At 38.6% G+C, this 20614-nt stretch overlaps 1 protein-coding gene across 6 annotated transcripts in view; it reads right to left on the reverse strand.

Moving 5' to 3' along the window:
- The window catches only part of TRPS1 (transcriptional repressor GATA binding 1), a 219016-nt gene that overhangs the window by 147669 nt on the left and 50733 nt on the right, over positions 1-20614 (reverse strand). For 5 of the 6 annotated variants that reach the window (XM_085053435.1, XM_085053431.1, XM_085053434.1 and 2 more), the window contains 2 exons: positions 14946-16075; positions 6584-7187 (listed from right to left, as the gene is read on the reverse strand). In XM_085053435.1, coding sequence (XP_084909561.1) covers positions 6584-7187; positions 14946-16075 — 1734 coding nt within the window. The remainder of the gene's footprint in view (positions 1-6583; positions 7188-14945; positions 16076-20614) is intronic. The other variant, XM_085053436.1, reaches the window with a different exon arrangement.

Genomic DNA, 20614 nt, shown 5'->3' on the forward strand with positions numbered 1-20614 from the left:
CTTGCCTGAGCTGCACACACTGAAGGCTCCTGCTCAGGCCAGGGGACCCTTCTGTGCCCAGACCCCATCCAGGCCAGAGCAGGGGAGGCTGCCAAGGAGCACTGTGCCCAGGAACCAAGGATACTCCCAGCCTCATGCCAGTTTGGTTCTGACTTTCCCCACGGCAGAGATGGCACAGAGCAGCTGCTGCACACACCAGATTATCTTCACCCAGCAAACCAAGCCCAGGTGCAGGCATGTGGCACCCAGGTCAAAACAGTGCACAGACCCTTCTCACTCTCACTCATGCCAGGACATCAAATCCCAGACCAGAGAGAGCAAAGGAGAGGTTCTCCTACCTGACCTAGGAAGGGGAATATAAAAATGAATTAGTTTCATGTGACACTGATTGTCAATCTGTTTTGGCCCCTCCGTTCAATACAAAAAGTACTCTTCTGTTCTAATCTGCCTTACGATCTCATCTATCCAAATGCAGCAGCTTGTTTTAAATCAAGAATTATCTTGGTTCTGCCTGCTTGAATCATTGTTATTGATCATAGCAACTTCAATAAGCCCTGCTGCTTAGGCAGTGGCCTGGGGGCTTGTACCCATCTCGCCAGCCCTTTGTTCCACATACTGATTCACCTTCTCAGCAAGGATTTTGACGTAGCTGCTGCCCTTTTGCATTATTACCGTGCCCCACCCAAATAATGATTTTATCACTTAATTCTCTTCCAAACCACATTTCGTAAAAGGGAGACCAGAAAGAAAAAAAATAGAAGAAGAGAAAGAAAAGAACCCTATGCCCTGCCGGGTGGGTAAACATGGATGAGGTGGGGTTGTCTCACCACATGACAGACACACCCCACACAAAAACCAGAAACATGCCTTTCATTGGGCAGGTTAACATTTTTCTAAAAGTTACTTTCTAGTTCTATCTGATCACTGTCAGGATGAGTAATGCGAAACATTCAATTTCTTGTGGGTTTGGTTCCAGTAGTTACTAAAAGCAGCCAAGTACACGTTTGTTTCTAAACTGCTTAAAAACCTTCAGAAAGTTACTTTAGCTTCACTCCTGAGCCCTTCACCAGCACAGGGATTTTACCCGCCTCAGTTTTGCACTGTAAACACAAAGCTTCCAAACCATTTCTCTTTAAGTCCTAACTTTATTTTCTCATTTTCCTTGTTGGAGGATTCTTGCCATTTCCCAGAATGTAGTTAAATGTAAAAAAGTAGCCCACTGACTCCCCAGGCAGAGACTTGTGGAAACAGGTGCTTTTAAAAAAAGAAATGAAAGACTTTGTCAGCTCTCTGACCTGCCAGAGAGAGCTCTGTGCATTAGTAACACACAGTGCCTGCTGAGTTCCCCTCAGCTAATTAGAGGACCCACATGGCAATGAATGGCCTTGACTATAAATACTTCCTGAAAGATCTCTAACAGAGTCAGAGGAAATGGGAAAAAAATGAGATGCAGCTACAGAGAAACTATTTCAGATGTTTCTTGTTTAAAGGGCTGCTTTTTCTTTCCTGAAGTTGCTTAGGGATGAGATGCAGTATCCAAGACTTACACCGACTTAAATGTAAGTGTGATACTATTATATGCATTAAATTTAATTCTGTAGATATACCATTAAAATGCTGCTACGAGAAAGTGGTTGGAAGTGGGACACAATGCCAAAGAACACAAAACCTTCCATCTGTCACCATGGAGTGACCACCAAAAAATCACATTTAAACCAAGATCCCACTCTGTGTGCTTGAACATGCTGCTTCTTGTGCTCCTGCTAAAGACAGCAGCAGCAATACTTCTATCAGCACCAGAGAGGCAGGTTTTACCTCCAGTGTATGTTATCCTTATGGCCAAGAATTGAATATGTTTAGAGAAGTCTTTTTGAAATCACAAAGGACAACTCAGCATTTTCACTGCTTTGCAGCTATTTGGCATCCAGCTCTGTGGGTAACAGGAGTCAGTACTTTAAAATAAGAGAAATCATGTTTTGCCACCAGGGATTGTGTCTTATATTTACTACACTGATATTAAATCAATTATATGTAAATTTAATACTTACATACCAATTGCTTGTTTTTAAATTAGCTCTGTCAATCACCCACATAGGAGAATACAAAACAGAGAGAGAGGAAATAACTTTTTCTGATTTCCTGTCTCCCCGAAATTTAAAGCCATATGACCAGCTTCAGATAGAACACCATATGAAATACCACAAGCGCAAATATCACGGGCAAAAAAAAAAAAACCTCTTCTCAAAGTAAATGAAAACTTTTTTGAAATGCTGTGATTTCCTGTACTGTGCAAATAGTCTGATCATTATGGTGCAAAATAATCTCAGTTTAATAGAAGACTAGATTTTATCCTTTGCCCCATACAAAAAGCTCATAGCAAAGGTTAACGTAACCTCAGCTAGATATTTAATGTTACAGTCTGCAGCATGCCTTTGATAAAAATCCACACTACCTTTGCAATAATGTGACAATCTCTCTCCCTTTGATGGTGCACAAATCACTTCATGAACTATGATTAGTACACAAATCATCTCCTTGCTGTCCGCAGGCCCTTGTGGCCCCACAGGACAGACACGCTGACCTGTGTTATTCTGCATCTCCACTGGTTAAACTACCATGTCTATACCAACACCTTTAGGTGAGATAACTAGGTCTGTGAAGAGGTCTGAAGGCTCAGGCTACAATTCCCCATTCTGTGGAAAACTTTATTCTGCAGTGTCCATACTCACCAAAACAGGACACTTCATTTAAAATCAGTTTAGCAAAAAGTTCCCTCTGTCCAAGATCTGTGCTGTCAAAGCATTAAACAATCTGCCTGGCCTGGAGTCCACTAGCTGCCAATGTGTTACCAAAAAAAAGGAACATTTTTGCATCTCAATAGACCTTCCAGTATCAACGAATCTTTAAACTAGAAAATCAGCTACTCTAAGGAAGAGCAGAAATAATGTCCACATTGTACCACGCTGAGGTACATTTTTGGTAATTCCCATTTGCAAAACATACCGATTCGCTCTAAGTACAGCTGCTGGAAATATTTTAATAAGAAAAATAAATTAAAGCTACTCATAGAAGTGTACCAAGCCCCTGAGAAAGATTCTGTTACACACACACAGCCTGGAAGCAGTCTCAGGGAGAAGGGTGCATCCACTGCAGATGTGTGTTTGCATCATCTCCAGCTCCCAAAAGGTCACAAGCAATTCAGTCTTTTAGCTTCTAAAAATGAAAGAAATCTTACCCCAATGACTCCCACAAATAATCTACTGTAGCACAGAGTCTGGGGAAGGACCATGGCTATCATGCATGGAAGGAATGAAAGAAATAGCATATAAATGGCTTAGACAAAATCCAAAACTGAAAATTACTCCATGCAATTTCCAAAAATTAATTTTCCTGTAAGCATTAGGGATTTCTGTGGGCCATGGTATACTTTCACCCCTTCTCCAGTTGATTTGTTTTATCTCAGGTATTTTACCAAAATGCTAATCACTTCTAAACTTGTAGCATCAACCTCTGTCTATATGAAAAAATGTCAAAAAACCTGATTTCTGCTTTGCCTTTCCCCCGTCATCAGGAAAGTAAAAAATTAAAAGCACATGGTATTGCTGCTACTGTCAAATCATTACAAATCATTTGTAAAAGCAGAATAACTTTATAAATACTAAATAGCCAGTAAAACCAAAGGGATGTGTTAGAGATTTTCTTTTTCAGTCCATTTCTCAGTGTTTATTCACTGAGTAATCCCAAATTTTTGGCTTCCTCTGTGTCAATCTTCAGGGGAAAAAAATGAAGGTGTCCACAGTGATTTTATTATAGGTTTTGTTTCCTAGTCACCAGTCGTCCTGGGATACAGTGTTTGCATAAGCATTCATTATATGATACTAAAAGGATGTATTGATTTAACACTTTGCTTTCAGAGAAGACCAACTTTTATCACAGCATTAGCTACTCCTACTAGCTATTTCACGTTAGAAAAATAAATGTAGCCAAAAGTTGACAACAATGGAGAGATTTGCTTAACAATAGTGTATTTTTTCTATTTCAGAGGATTACAAAAATGAGCTTTTTCAAGAACATATGGTAACTACTTTTCTGAACAATTTTAATTTCTGTCTGGTTCAACTGACTTTGCAGGCATACATATCTGTATGTCAGATAATCCTTGACACTAAACTCCCAAGGGTCAAGCTGACCATTGCTTTGTCTTCTTATTTATGGCTCCAGTACTGCATCCCATAACTCTGTCTGCAGAGAACTAAATCAAGAGCAAATTAAAGGAGTTTGGGTTTCTATGATCTTTTTCACAGATTGAAAGGAAGAGGGAACTAGTATCACTCACAGAATCACACTCCCACATTTCCTATCCTTCAGATCACCCCTTACCTTCAAGAAGTTTCAATTCTCATTATGTTTTCTCTATCCATCAATCATGATGAAATATGTAAGATTAGGAACTCTGTTCAGCTGATGAAAAAAGTTAACCTCCTTCCCCCTGCTTTTTTAAAAATATTTCAAGCTGACAAAAGCAACTTGCCTAATTTTCAAAGAAAAGTGAAAATTCAAATATTATCACGAAGAAAAAGACCCAGACAAACAAGTCCTTGGCACAGTACAGTTCAAAGAGCACAGCAGCTGAAAGTGTACACAGAAATAATCCCTGTATGAAGGACGTTGACATGTTTTTATCAGTCACTATAGACATAATCTGCTAATAAATCATTATAAAATTTATAAACAAAAAATAGGGTTGTACACATTTAAAAATGCAAGGAACTAATTTTTATGCACTGTTAATACACAAAAGTAAGACATTTCTTGAGGAAAGTATGGAAAAGACAGGTTTTTCATACCCAGAAGTGATAAAAATATTTCCAAATTGATAAAATACTAATTTGAAAAAAAAGGTACATATATATGTATATAAAAGTGGTTTTGTATAAAGACTTTTAAAAAGCATCGCAACATATTTTTAAAAAGGGCATAAGAAGCAGCCAGCATACAGTTTCCCATTCCATATTCAGCAGTGGCTAAAAGAGGTAATATAAAGGCCTTATTCTACTGCTTACTAAGATTTTCGGTCCAGCTACCAACCAAATTAAGACCTTTATAGAGCTGATTCTGTACACTACCATGTCCCTTTGCAGATTTTTGTTTAGTTTTCTTTCATCCCCCGGCAGTCAAAAAGTAAATGAAAATTGTTTTCTGATAAACCACAATTTAAATGGTTCCTCTGGCCAGTCTGTCTGCACATAGCTAAAAACCAGTATGAGATCTAAAGTGGGATGGAATTAACATCACATGCACAGCATTAATGCCACTGCTGCATGGGTTTATGTATTTTAATTTATATTTGCTAATGGAGGGGAGAAATATAATCCTGCCATCCACAGTGAGCACACACCCAGGTTAGCAACAAGGAACCTGTCATACTGTACCTGCTTCTCATACACTTAAAATCTGACAACAATAACTAAGGTACAAAAGTTTGTGGTCCCCCTAAATTGCATGCAGGGTTTAAATGTTCTATAATTAGAACAACTGCAATATTTTTAAGACCACTGACTTCATTTAAAGCAGCTTTTTAAGAATTCTGTGTGTACAGAGATATATACATCTGTGTATAATCTTAGCAGACTATGGAATAAAACATTTACCTTCCTTTTTGTCTTCTTCTGATGTGTTACACTAATGGATGCTATGGTTATAAATGTTCTTATAAAAGACAATAAGGAAATCAGCAGATCATCACTTCCATTCTAGTGAACTTTGTCTGCAAACTCCCTGCTCCTGTGGCAAGTTTCTATAAATTCAGATAGGAAGTAGCTCCTGAAAATCTGTGATGGCTTCAGGACAAAAGCACTTATTTGTCTCTCTGTTCAGCTCCTCAGAATGTGAGAGCCTTTCTAAGCTCCATTTTCTCTACAGTGGGAAAACACACCTTGATGGAAGGGAAAGTTCCTTGTATATCGATCCTTTTGTTTAAAAAAAAAATGAATAGGAATTATTTGGTGTGACAAATATTTGCATTCTCTTATCGCACAAGATCCTTCTTTTTCTTTTTTCTTTTGCTCCCAAGGCAACCAGACAAGTGTCAAAATTGATATATAATTATGTTGCTTCACGAAAAAAGGTTACTTTTTTTTAATATTTAACTCACGTTTCATATTCTTAGATATGAAGTAATATGAAATCTTGCTTAAGTGCGAACTGTCACACCACCACAAAATTTAAGAGGTGATTAGTTGTTCTAGTGTAACAGATGTGCAGCCTTCTGGGGTTCTAAACCTCCCTTCTTCAAATGCCTCACCAACCTGCACAATTAGCAGGAATGATTAAACAAAATTCAATCAGAGCTACATAGCAAAAGCAGAAGCTTACTAATACTACATCAACATACAGACTGCTTTATGTGAACACTTTGGAAAATTTGAGTCTTTCATTGACTTTTTTTTTTTGTTGTTGTTTCCACGCACTAAAAGAACCCCAACCACGTTACTCCGGACCTGAAGAAATCATTTGCACAGCCGATCAAACACAACATACATGCAATCATAAAAAGCAAGAGGGGAAAAAAAAAGTTTCCTACCCGTAACAAGGACTGGGATTCGTCCTTTGCCTTGCCGTCCCCGGATCCAGAGTAGGGCTGGGTGAGCTGCCCGGCTTTCTCTGCTGCCCCGGCTGGGACGCCCTGCAGGAAACCCTTGCTCTCCACCGTCAGGCCGTACATGGGCCTCGCGAGATGGGCAGCTTCTACATTTGGACTATCCCTTAAAGGCTTTGGCTGCTCTTGGCCAACAGACACGGGGGTCAGTAAGCCTAGACTGGTCTGTGTGTATGATGGGCTCCCCCTCAGAATGTCTGTTCCTCTCCAGGTCACATTGCGAAGATCATCGCTGGGACTGTCAGTCCAGCCTTTCTCCTTGAGCACTTCCTTATCTTCTATCTTTTCCCTCTTCACTATGCTGTCAGATATGGGCTCCCCTATTTTGGGGTCTGGATTAATCAGACTGTAGACCTTAAGGTCAATTTTTGGCTCCTCCTTGATAGACGAAACGCCATGACTGTCCTCTCCATTGGCTGTAGTGATGTCCATCTCCTGACAGTGCACAGTGTTGAAGTGCTCTAGTAGTGACTGAGTGTCAACAGCTGTGAAGCTGCACTGACGGCATTTGTAGCAGTTGTGTACTCGCCTGGAAGAAAACAAGAAGCATATTAAAAGGAGAGTCACCCCGTGGCCTTCCCTCTCACTGTGGTTTTACCTACCAAGATTAACAAAATAAATCAAACTTATGGTATGACCCTCTCTAAATAAAGCAAGCAGGCTTACTTTTGTGTCTTATACAATAGGGCAAAAAGACTGCTGATTTTTCCCCTAATGCCTTGCAATGGCCTCCTATCGTTCCTTCACATTCCACTGCATTATTATGAACTTCATAAAATTTTCACTGGGATTTTGTGTTTTTCCTCTTCAGTTTACTAAAATAGACTTTGCACTTTCTACTGCAGCAGAAACACTAAAAAAAATTATTTTTCAACCAAAATCAAATAGTTAGAAAAGGATGGTTCTCTTGTTATTTAAAAAAAATGCTTCATATAGTATAGATCTATGTTAGAAAGTTAAAAAGTTTTAAAAAGTCCTTTACTTTCCACCAATTCCTTCTACTTTTGCTTGACAAAGATGATTTTGAATGGAGCTCTGGTTAACTTATGGGTAAGAATACACCAAAGGACAGAAGGTTGTACACAACAGACAGTACTTCTTGGTTCTCTATGGACATTTTAACACAACTTAAAAAGATGCTGCTCTAAAGAAAAAGCAAAATAGTTGGCTGTGTCACTAAAAACTGCGTTTCTTCTCAAATACAGAAATTCTTGGGTAGGAGTTGTGGAGCAGTGTGGAACAACACGCCTTCCTGTTTTTACTCTAAAAGCCTATAAAAAGTACTGCATTACTAAATTATGTAAAGCATATGTTGCTACATGAGAACAACATGTTACCCACTTACTGTATCTATCCCAGGAAACACTGTTTATGAGTTCTCTAACGCCATTATGAATAATTGTTTATAGCACAGGAGTGGTCAGAGCCCTTCATCAGGCTCTGGGCCCCAGTGCGCCCAGCATCCTACCAACGCAGAGCTAAATATCATCCCTGCCCTGCAAAATGTACAGAACTCTGTGAAAGCTTCTCCCTACAGACACACTCACACATCCACACCCCAGGCATTCGGAGTCACAACAGTGTCTTTAGCCAAGCTAAAAAAATGAGCCTTTCACTATCCACACAGGACAAAACTTGTACGAGAAATCTGTTGCTGCCCTGACAACTCCAATTGTTAGAATTAATTCTTTTAAGGCCAAATCTTTGTCTCAGTGAAGTTGATGGCAAAACTCCCACTGACTTCAGTAAGAGCAGGATTTGGCTCTTGGTGCATCTGTAGAATTGGAATGATACACAAAATGTCCCTTTTAGACTACGATAGTTTAGAAGGGACAACTTGCCAAACTTATTAAACCCCCTTGTCTTCCTTCTCTCCTTTTGTTGGAAAAACAAACCATATGTTATTTACATTGTCTGATTTTCTTGCAGTTGTGTCAGCACACAGACATGAATACACATTCAGATTCAAGCTTTTCCGCCCTTGTGCAATATCAGTTTTCTTTTTGTCATTTTCCATATTTATATTCATTTTAAGAGACTAGATGGGCCTGTTCCATTATGCAAAAAAATACATTCAGTTATTCTGCACACAGCCGTATGGCAACAAAATCTACTTGTGGGAGAGCAAGTTGTGGGTTAAAATCCTGTTCTGGCCATGTTCCTTTTCCTCCATTCTACAATTGCGTTTTATTAAAATCAGCTTGTCTCTCAATGCGACACTAATATATTCTCTCTTGCAACTTCATTCTTTTCTAAACCAAGCTTAATTCTCTTCTGAACCAAAAAAAAAAAAAAAAAAAAAGAGTGCTATCTGATCAAAACCATTTTATAAATACAAAAAGCCAAGTTATAAAGAGGGTCAGCCCTGTAAAGGTGGGATACCATCAGAGAAGTCCAAGTTAGACAGGGGCTAGTTACCTTAAAAGCCAAGTTAAACAAGACACCATTTGGGGCTAATGGCTCAACCACATACACTCCCCATGTGAAAGTTTATCAATCCTTTGGGACGCTACTTAGCCCTAAGTGTCTCTTGTTTAACTTGGCTATTTCAATAGCTAACCCCCTTCCTAACTTGGCTCTCATCTACAGATATCACACCTCCAAACAGCTGATCTTTTTCTGCCTAACTTGTCTTTTTTTATTTTTCCATTCCACACTGCCTAAATGTTTTTGATCAGGAGCCATATACACCCCACTTCTGAGGACACAAATAAATGCTGAATATTAGATGCAGTTGTAACCACATGGCTGAGGCCCAGCTAAAATCACCCTTATTACATTAAAGGTTTGTTAATTTAAATTATTTCTAATCGGTTCTAAGACAGTCATATAAGCATTCTTTCATTCTTCTATGAGACTGTGATAAGTACTGTGATATGGAAAAAATGAAGACATACTTCAGTAGATAGTAACCCAACACGCTTTTTGTTTCAGAACATACACATTAAAAATCTGCCATCAACATTATAAATCTTCATACTTCACATGGGTTTGTCCTGTGTATTATTATTCTATCCCCAAGCTCCAAAATGTAAGCTAAAGTTAGGAACTGTCCAACGTAAGTCACAGTCCCAAATAATAAAATAGTAACTATCATCAGCTATTAGAGAACTGTTGAAAGTTGGAACCTTATTCTTCCCCAGAACAAGGCATAAAAAGAAAATGTTTTCTTCTCAGTTTTCGCTCCACCTTGATGGCAAGCAAGAAAACAAACTGGCAATGTTTGATTTCTCTTTTACTAGAATTTAAGCCTAATCTGTGTTTATGAAAGCCCAAGTTACATCTAGAGTTGTGCACAAAGCTCTTCAAGGCTAAGCAACAAAATTTTAATTCCAATTTGCAAAGTACACAAGAAGCACTCCTGTGCATTACCTCAAAGTTACACTGTACAGCTAAACTACAGCTATACCATCTGAAATTCTGAATTCATCTGGTGCAATACCAGCACTGCTCTAAGAAGAGGAAAATCTTGGTATGGAAGAAAGCGATGTAAATGAAGAAGGAAACAGCACTCTCCCTTTTGTGTAATTGTTTACACAGCCCCCAAGCAAACTAACAGCAGGTTCAAGCCATAAACTGGCATTCTCTGCAATATGGCATTGGGCTGGCAATGTCACCCCATCCACTGATGTCACTTAGCATTATGATTTTCACTACAAAATAAATCAAAGACCTGATTATCTGTGGACATTAAAACATTTCTGGCCCAATCCCAAGATTAAATAAGTGCAGGCAAAACCTTTGCTGCACAGTTATGTTCTGAGAACTTTAAAAAATCTTATCATTATTTGTACTGAAAAGTACTTGAATTGGGCACTGTAAGATACAAGGATTTTTTCCTCACAAACTCTTGAAGTTGGAGAGATTAGACGGTTGGGGTTTTTTAATGGATTTAATGTTCTTTATTTGAACTTCCTAACAGGCTGCAATACTCCCAACACTAGCCAGTTGCTAATTAAGTCTTGTTGACATACTTCTAACTAGTCTGAAGTATTACAAAACACCATCCTGTACAAAACAAGCAATTTTTTTTTAATTACCCGAAGACAGTCCTAGGCTCTAGGGCATAGAAAATATTCTGGATGAAGGTATGGCTGTCGTATCACTTCAATTTTTTTGTATGCTTTATTTTAATTATGAATACAATAATTACTATCATTTCTCATGAAGAAACAGGTTTATAAGAAAGTTTACTTTTGAGTTGAGTGCTGCACTCAAGCTCGTGGGGAGGGAAGATATTCAGAAGAAAAGGCAGCAAGCAAAGCAAGCAAGAAAATTCATTGTAGTGTTAGAAAGGAGAGGAGACAGGGCAGAGTGGAGAGCAAGACTGAGATCAAAGGAGAGCCAAAACCTTTGGCAAGAGCAAACAAGTTCAGAGCAGTGAATTAAGGTGTCAGGAGGATGGAAAAGGCCCTCATAGCTGCTGCTATTGTTCACTGAGCGAAGGCTCCTGCTCTGCTGCAAAAGTGGGAGCTGGTGGGCCTCAATTTACATTTTTGCCGAGTCGCTTCTCTGGGGGAAGTGTCCCAAAGGCTCCACATTTCCATAATCTGCACATCTGAAACCCTACAGTCAGTCCCAACACCCCTATCCCCAACACCCCCAACCCTCAGCTGCAGCCTAGGCACTGGGAAGAACACCCCTTTGCCTTTTGCCCCTCTACCTTCTTTATCTTTAAGAGGTAGGGAATTATTTAATTAACTCGAAATTAATTTCTAAAGAGAACCCCACATAACTGCTGTCATCCACATTTTCAAAATAATTTATTAAAAAAATTATTCTTCACCATTGCCAAAGCTTTTGACTCTTTGTATTTCCTTATTACATTTTCTCATTTAATGAATCACTATTCTACCTTGTTTTTAAAAAGAAGTTTAGAGGATTTTTCAGCATAGCATTTCTAATTATTACTAGCAATGATCAAATGCTTTCTGTCAAATAAGGTTTTACATGAAAAATTCTATCTTTTGCAAAAATGAAAAATGCATTGTTTTCCCACATTTTTACCAAAATTATTAAAAAAAACAAAAAAAAAAAGAAGAAAAAAGAGGCACTTCTGCAAGAAGCTGCTTTGATTTAAAAAAAATCAAAATTAATTATTTTGGAATAAGCAGTAAAATAATCTTTAGACTAAGTAAAACAACATGCAAAATTTGCCCAAATACTCAGTTTGATTTTTATCTAAATTAAAAGTGTTGGCATCTTCTGGCTCCTCAGAATCCCAGACAGTTTTGAGAAAAAACTAAGCTTCGCAATGAGCATGAAGAGTATCTGATCCCTCAGAGGTATAATGGAAAATGAGCAGTAGCAGAATTAGGGGAAAATGGAGGCCAATAAATCTTCTAGGGATTTATTTGAGTAAGCACATTTTATTGAGGTTTAAATACAAGTAAACTCAAGTGCAGTGTGATTCATTGACTTCAAATTTAACTGAACAGCTCTCAAATAATCAAGTCAAGATATACTGAATAAGTGCTAACTGTAAGTATACATTTCTGTAGACAAAAAACTTGGAAAGAACTGCTTTTGCAAATTCTAATACTGTGGCAAATACATGACTGCAAAGGAATAACACCGGGACACACAAATTTTTTTAGTTAGAAATACGTAGTGAAATTGTAGATGTAGAGCCAAAAGGAAGCAAAATAAATAATAAAATAAATAATAAAATAAATAATAAAATAAATAAGCATGTTGTTCAGACATGAACAAAAATGAAAATAATACTTATAAAAATACATGGACCAAAATACATAAGTGGCATCTAAAGCTAACACTGACACTCCAGATTATCAAGGTTAAATCTAAATATGTGAACAGAAGAACATTTTCGGCCACCACATTAATGTTTAATATTATGTTTACTATTAGAATCCATTCAGCTCCTTATTGTATAAATGAAGAGGTTTTAGAGACATGGGTACATACAGCATTTTAAATACATGAGATGTACATAATGCATGGCTTAAAAGCATTGAAACAAATTCTGATTAAGAAACAGAGAAGCCAAGTTTGGATGTGAGCTGACTCTACATCAGCATGTTTGTGTGTGTCAACTAACACTACTATTTTATGGATGTTCTACTTCATAAAATCTGAACTATTCTCTATCTTTAGTTCCTTAAATACAAAAAGAGAAGTAAAACACATACCTGATACATGGCAGACTTCTATTTTAAAAAAAGGCCTGATAATAATAATAAAAATAGAAGTTATAACACCTCAAAAATTTTAGTTTGATAGAGTGAAACTAGGTTATACCTAGAAAAACAATAAAACCTGCTGGTGTTCACCATTACAGAGCACCTACCACAAACTGAACTAAATTACATGATTTCAAAAAAGATGCACAGTAGAGGAAATCAGCAGCAGTACAAGTAGAAAAGAAACAGAATTCAAATTATCAAGGAAGTACAGGAGAAAGGGAAAGAAGTTGGCAGTTATGTCCCCATAACTGCCATTGTACTTTGCTTTAATTACACAACATCCTCGGAGTACTCGATAATGCCATAGACGGCTGAAGAGAATATGTTGTTCAAGCTTTAAACAAAATAGCCTAATCTTAGACAAACAACTTGAGACTATAACCTGAAAGTGTATCTCTCGATTTTCCAAAGTGCAGTTCCCTGTGACTTCTGCCAGAACTGCAGGGTGCTGAGCCCTCCGAAGGAGCATCTACAACTAACCTATCTCAGACTTAACACTTAATTTTAAAAGTCATGGCTTCTCCTTTCTTGGGAAAAAGGATCCTAGCTCGGCATGCTTGTTAAAACTTAAATTACCAGCTGCAGCAAAATAAAAGGTTGGGTTCTTTCAGTAAAGGAGCCATTTCAATCTTCCAGTTATTTAACCACTAAAAAAAGATCATGCCATGCCCCAGCAGCAGACAAAGTGCTGCCTATGGAGTTCTTCAGCATGGCTCAAAGCTGTTGTAATAATGCTTGGAACTTAGATACCACTTTTCATCTTCAAAGCAGTTTACAAACATTAACTAATTAATCCACACAACATCCCTCAGGCCCACTTGGATCAAAAATGGGGAACTGCATGCTGGGACCTGAATCCTCCGTGGGCCCTAGCTCCAAATTAAAGATGAGCAATCTGCTCTTTTTTTTTTTTTCTAAATAGACTCCTGATATATTGCCAATGCAGCCCTCTGTTGGGCAACATTTGGATGCCCCCAGCTTTAATCTCTATTGCAGTATCATGCCCCAGTCTGCCTTTGTTAATTTTGGATGTCTTGGAATTTATTAAACGTGGCACAGTTTCTTGAGCTTTTAACAAAGCTTTAGCTTTGAAAATGCATCTTCTTTTGTCTTCATTCTAGCTGGCTTCCACACAAAGATCTTTTAGATGAGATAGATACTGAGTTTTCCGTTGTTGTTGACGCATTAGCCTTAACTATTAACATATTCAGCATGATTTTCTAATATTTAACATCGCTTTTGCAGTGGCACATAACTGTTGCTCTTTACAAGGTCTAAGAGCCAGCTCCTCCTCTGATGCACACTGGACTGCCAGTTTACAACAGCCCAGGAACTGACCCAAGAAGTTTAGCAGGGACTTGGCTGCCACTATGACATTGTGTCAGACTGAGTCAGGAGACTGGCTGCGTCCACCTCCAAATAGGAACATTAGCATTTAAAATAAATAGAATGACACTGTAAACCAGCAACACGAAAATAAGCATCTGCAAAAGGATCTTGGGGAATGACATCAACAGACAAAAGAGTGTCTGCTCCCAGTGGGAAACAAACACCAAAACAGCAGTGGAATGCTCTCAAACTAATTATTACATTGCTGGACTTGGGAATGGAAAATACTACAAAAAGGTAGTACATTGAAGCACTGTTATGGAGCATAAAGGGTTCACAGTCTATCTTGGAAAGTAAAGCCATTTGTGTTCCCTGACTGAATGAAGATGCCAACTTTTTCAGAAAAAGCCTAAACTAAAATAGCACCTACAGTACCTAAAAGATTCTGGGAGGAAAATAGCTGACCAAACCTCAAATATGCTGGAACTTCAGCATCTGCACACAAATCCAAATTTCCCTCTCCTTTGCACAGGTTTAAATGTATAATTAAATCCACCAACTTAGCTGGTGGTTTTCCAAAACAAAGTGGATGTTGGATTGGACTCTGGCTGTAAAGATTTATATCTATACACATTCCTATTTTGATTTCCAGTTTCCTCAAATGTTTGAGGAATGGTGACATTTAATTAAGAAACTAGGGGAGGGCTGTTTGTTTGGGTTCCAATCATTAATCATTTGAAACTTCACTGTACCTGTAGTGTCGGGAAATCTCTTCTTCCACCTGGGTGGTAAAGTCACATTTGGTACATGAGTGTTCTTTGTTCTCCTTGAGCGTCAGCGGCCCCTCTGCCCCTGGCAGGGTGTTTGTTTCTGGTTTGACATCAGACGCTTGGCCTTCGTGTGCATTCTCATAGTGGAGCAGGAGAACGTCCACGTCGGGAGTGGAGAATGAGCACTGATGGCACTGGTGTTTGACTCTAGAGCTTCCTGTCACCCCTGGAGACAGGTGCAAAAGCAAGAGAGCACAGTGGGAACAATTACTTTTTCTGCAAGCAAATGGATAAGTAATTTCTCCAAGGTGCTTTTCTGGGCTGCAGAGGCCTCGGGGACAGAACTGACAGTGCTTAATGGTACATTTATGAATGTTGTGTAGCTGCTGATAGTGACGGAGAAGTGGGCCCACCACTATTACATCTGGGCCATGGCTCTTTGAGTACCTAAAGTCACAGAACTGACAGTTGTAGCTTGTCACCATGCTGTCCTCTGCTCCTTTGCTACTCAAGTCTTTCTTTTTTGCCACACTCGCACCCTTTTCTGTCTTTGTCCCTAACTCCCCATCTGCATTTTTGGCTAGATCATTCTGGTTAATGACAGATCCCCTAGAAAGCTTATCATTCAGATCTGGGTGAAGGCTTCCTGCCTGGCTTCCCCCATGCTGTTTGCTGTAATGTTCTAATAGTTTCAAAGAGCTGGACGATTCACAGCTGAAACTGCAAAATTTACACCAGTAGTAACTGGTTGTATCGGTACCATTTTGTCTAGAGGAATCTATTGGCTTGATGGGCACCGAATATCCAACTGGCGTATCATCTCCTGCTTTTACAGTGATTCTGTCTTGCCACTTCCCCAAGTCTCCAGAATCACATGGTCGAAGAGTAGGACTGGATTTATTGGAGTTTTTCTCTGAAGTTTTACCAGAATCAGAGGAGGGAAGGGCTGCTTTCATTTTGTTTGGGTGAGTCTGTAAGAAGTGTTGCTCTAGTTCAGTGGAAGAGTTGCCCATGTAGGTGAAATTGCAGAATTTGCAGCGGAAGTACTTGGTGTTGCCTTGGCAATCTGGAGTTTTCCGCCCAATTCCAATAAAGGTTCCACCTAAAGTAACCTGTGAAAAAAGAATAAGGTCATTTTAGCTCCACTGAAGATTTATTCAAACAGCAAGGAGTGGGAAGGGGGGTGGAAGAGAAATAGAGAGCAACTGATTCATAAGCCTCTTTCAGTAACCATTGCCACCATTTTCATTTGTACTGCTATAGTGAGATATCATACATATATCCTCACATATTTAACATTTGTTGATGAATATTTTTAAATGTTTCTCATAGCTGAATATATATTCCATACTCATAACAAATATATTGATTAGCAGAGACTGAGACACACATACACAAGATGATCTTAGTGCTGATAGGACTGTTCCTTCCTTCACTATATCATTGAATAATGTCATTGATAGAAGATCCAATAATCAGTTCCCATATCTCTGAACCCTTTGACAGTAGACTTTGCTGGGAGTCTATACCAGGTGTGAAAGAAAAGAACTGACCCTCAGTATTTTGACTTAGATGCTTTAATCACGTTCATGCTTTACAGTCAAAGAGAATTGTTTTCTAAAACAAAAATTAAATTTCAAATAACAAATTGAGTTTGCTGTGTCGGAGTATGACCAATTCTTACAAAGATCATTCCTACAGGAGTATCCAGTATCTGCCAGGATGTCTTTTCATAGAGCCATAGTGGCTGATGTCTCAAACAAAAGACAGTTTTCTCAAGGATTACTCACTGCAGACATTCTCCAAGGAAATCTTCTGTTCCTCTCATGCACAGAGCTCAATTTAGTAAAACAAGGATGGAAAAACTACAGTAGAAAAATGGCATGTGGCAAAGAAAACTACCACACCCAAGTCCATGACATCACTAATTACACAAAAAAAAAATAAGGTAGGTCTACTTAACTGTTCTCATGATGTCTGAGCAAAAGGAAGGGAAGAAGGCTTCCAGGGCTGATGTTATTAAAGCCCGTGTTCTCACAGCAAGGCTGGCCTGCCCTTCCCAGGAGTGCACCACACCTGCCCCTGACATCAGGAGGAGATTTGCTGCTCCTGTACAACTGGTTTGAAGGCCAAGTAAAAAAATCTCATGACAAAAATGTCACCATTGCACAGCTCCTTTTCCTGAGTAGCAAATAGTGTACAGCATCCAGAAGTTAATTCCAAAAATCCACAGACATCGACTCCTTTGCCATCACCCAGTCTACACCACATGGTGTAGACATGGGTGGAAGCTTCCTTGTTGACACATTCCCAATTTTTACACCCAGAAGATGTTTTACAGGGAATACAAAATTCTGCCTTGCAGGGTTTGATTTTCATTCTCCCAACCAATATGGGTATTACTACATTTCTGCAGGATTCAGTTCTAATGCATTAGGCAAACTATGTAATTATTTTTCTTCTCCTCCTCAACAGTTATGCCACAAAGATAACGTGATCACTGCTCATTCAGTATCACACCAAATGGAAAGACTCAGACATACAGAGAGCATGAAATGTAAACATTTTTAAATGTATATAATATAAATGCCTTTTAGCCATTAGCTCAGAGAATGAAATGCTGTCCTTTGTATCTCATCAGAATTGAGCATGTACAGTGAGGCAATGAGTTACTAAACCAAGATAAAATGAGCTGCTGCTATTCAGCTTCCAATTGTTTTTTTGGTTTTTTTCCTTAAGGAAGCAAAATCCCCATGCACTGGTTAAAACTTTTCCTTAAATAAACTGAAAATGGCTTTCTGTTTGTTGAGGAAACATATCTCATTAGGCAATGGTGAGTCAGGCAGACAAATCACTAGGACTTAGACATAACAACATTTCACTTTTAATTTGGGCTCCCCATTCTGCTATCAAACTATGAACTTGGTTTTGAAGAGGTTCTTTGGAAGAGGGATGTTTAACAGGTCTTCTGTAGAGCAGGAGTTATCTCCCTTTATGTATTTTATGGCAAGCAAGGATTGGAGACAAAGCCATGCTTAGCCTGATCTGAACTGAGAATAGTGGGATCTGGGCCTGCTCACCTGTATCTGGCACTTTAGGTCTCCATCCACTGTATTATTTCAATGTTCAAAGTCTCAGTGGTGTCGAAAGACAACTTAAAGAAAGCACTGATGGAATTACAGTAAACAGAAAATAACAGCAGCTCATTGCATGATTACATAAGTTGCAAGGTGATCTGGTTTTGCTCATTTAATTGGATACGTATGTTTGTTCTATGCATGCACAGAAAACTGGCCAAAGTGCTTTACCTTAAGTGGCTCTAATGAGTTAATACGTTCATTACTCTCAGCTGCCCAGTCTCAGAGTTACAGATAACAAACCTATTGTGCAGACACTCTGTAGACACCAGTTAGAAACTCTGAGTGACAATAATCCCAGTTGCTATTCATTGCTAATTACTTTTATTTCAGAACATTGGTAAAACATATTATTAGTATTAGCCTTTTCTACACTGGACTGTAAATCACATCATTTCAGTAACTTGCACTAATCCTGCTTAGTGGTCCACACAGTTGTTTGTGTCCCATGCTAATATATCCTTCTCTGCATCACAAGAGGATAAGTAGAACTAAGTATTCCCACAGTGCTTGTGTTAAGCTCTTGTAATGCAGGAGACACATACAGTCTTTACACCACTGGAATGTAATTGATTACCATTCAGTTATTGGTTTGGCATTACCCTGAATACCCTGCCACAATTCAAAACAATGCATTGCATTAGACCATGTATGTGAAAGATAACTCAGGGTCATCTTAATGTTATTACACTCAAAAGCCTCTTTTCACATGTAGCAAAACCTACTGAAAAACTCCATGAGGGTCATCATCCAAAGACAACTGAAAAAAACTGGTTTCCATACAAAGAGGTCAGGAGAAGCACTTCAAGTGACAGTATAAACTGAATCTGTTTCAGCTTTCAGCCAGCCAAATTTGGAAGAAACCCACACATTTGCAGAACTGTCTGGATTCTCACACTTTGCTCAAATCTTGGCTTGACATTCAGATTTTTCAGTCACATGGTGTATCCCTATGTACAGGCACTAAACTTCTTCACTGGCTATGTAATTGTCCTTAGCCTCCTGCTCTCTCTGACCTGCCCTAGAAAGAGGAAAAGTAAAGGAGAAAGAAGGAAAAAGTGGAATATGGATGAATGGATGGATGGATGGATGGATGGATAGACAGACAGACAGACAGACAGATATAGAGATATACATACCCTAGAAATCAACATCCATATTTCTGTGTGGTATCAGAAGTGATAGATTCTTGTATTTATGCCCTTATTTCATTCTGATCCCAAAAATTTAATCCCCTGCTCTGCTCAGACAGTTACATTTCCTTAAGTAGACACTTCTCCCCAATATAAAGAAGAAACTGAAAAAAAGCAATGCTAAAATTCTGCAATTCTGTTCTAGCACTGGAGTCCAAAGTGCCAGCTAGCAGCAGTTATGAGTACAGATACAGCTTGTACAGGAAATGCAGGAGCAACTACAGATCAACGGTTCCTTCAATACACAAAGAAGAAAATTAATCTTCACAACTTTCTGTTTAAAAAGAACCTAACATATAAGTTTGGACTGTGGAAACATGATTCTTCCCTTCACTGTCACTTGCTTATGAAACCTTGGGACTATCACTTATTTCTGAAACACCTCAACTATGGCAATATAGCTGGTATTAATTATTATGCTGTGTAAAAGAAGACAGATATTAGAACAGATTCTCCATTCTTGTGCTGGAGGTGGTTGCACTGATATTCTTTAAAAATTGCTCTTCAAAGCCATGTCTCATTCTGGGATCAAACTGAAATAAATTTCACAGTAAGATTTCCCTAAACTCAAAACTCTTAATCATTAAGTTTATTCATTAATGGGGAAAATTGTAAAAATCTGAAGCTTGTGTTAATACACCTAAGCTATCTCCTCACACACCACATGCATTTCCAAAAATAGCCAGAAAAAAAGGAGAAAAGATAACACGATAATTGACAATGTTTCAAGATGTACTTTCTGAAGTATGCTGGCAAGTACTTCAACAAAGCTGTGTAATTGCACTATATGTTTCCAACAGATATGTCTACATTAATTAGTCAAGACAATGATTTCATGGAATAGATGGACTTGGGCAAAGAGAATTACTTTCTTTTTTCTTTTTTTTTTAAACGTGCCTTTGATTTTTATTTTGCCCTTGATCCAAACGCTACCCTATTCTCCCTCCTCCTTTTCAAAATTCAATCCTAAATTCCATCACGCCAAAGCAGTTTACAAATACTTCTTACAGGAACTGAAAAAAATTACCAAGGAAGAGAAAATCTGCCAGCTCCTGCAATCATGTATTTCATGAAGAAAATTCTACCAGCAGAAACTATATCCACATAAGAGATTCAACCGCAAGGATTACATGCACAGGGTAAAGCTGTCTTTGACCCCTGGCTTCTTCTGCAACAACTGATTAGAATCCATCTGCATTGGAACATCAAACGCTAATGAATCTTCTTTTTTTTTTCTTCTTACCTGGGTTACATCTTTGGCTAATCAGGAGGTGAAAGGCTCCAGATCCCTTACCAATCTCCTGAGCCATCCAGTCTGCCT

Source organism: Lichenostomus cassidix, chromosome 2 (genome assembly GCF_008360975.1).
Source record: "Lichenostomus cassidix isolate B80296 chromosome 2, HeHo_3.0, whole genome shotgun sequence".
Lineage (NCBI taxonomy): Eukaryota > Metazoa > Chordata > Aves > Passeriformes > Meliphagidae > Lichenostomus > Lichenostomus cassidix.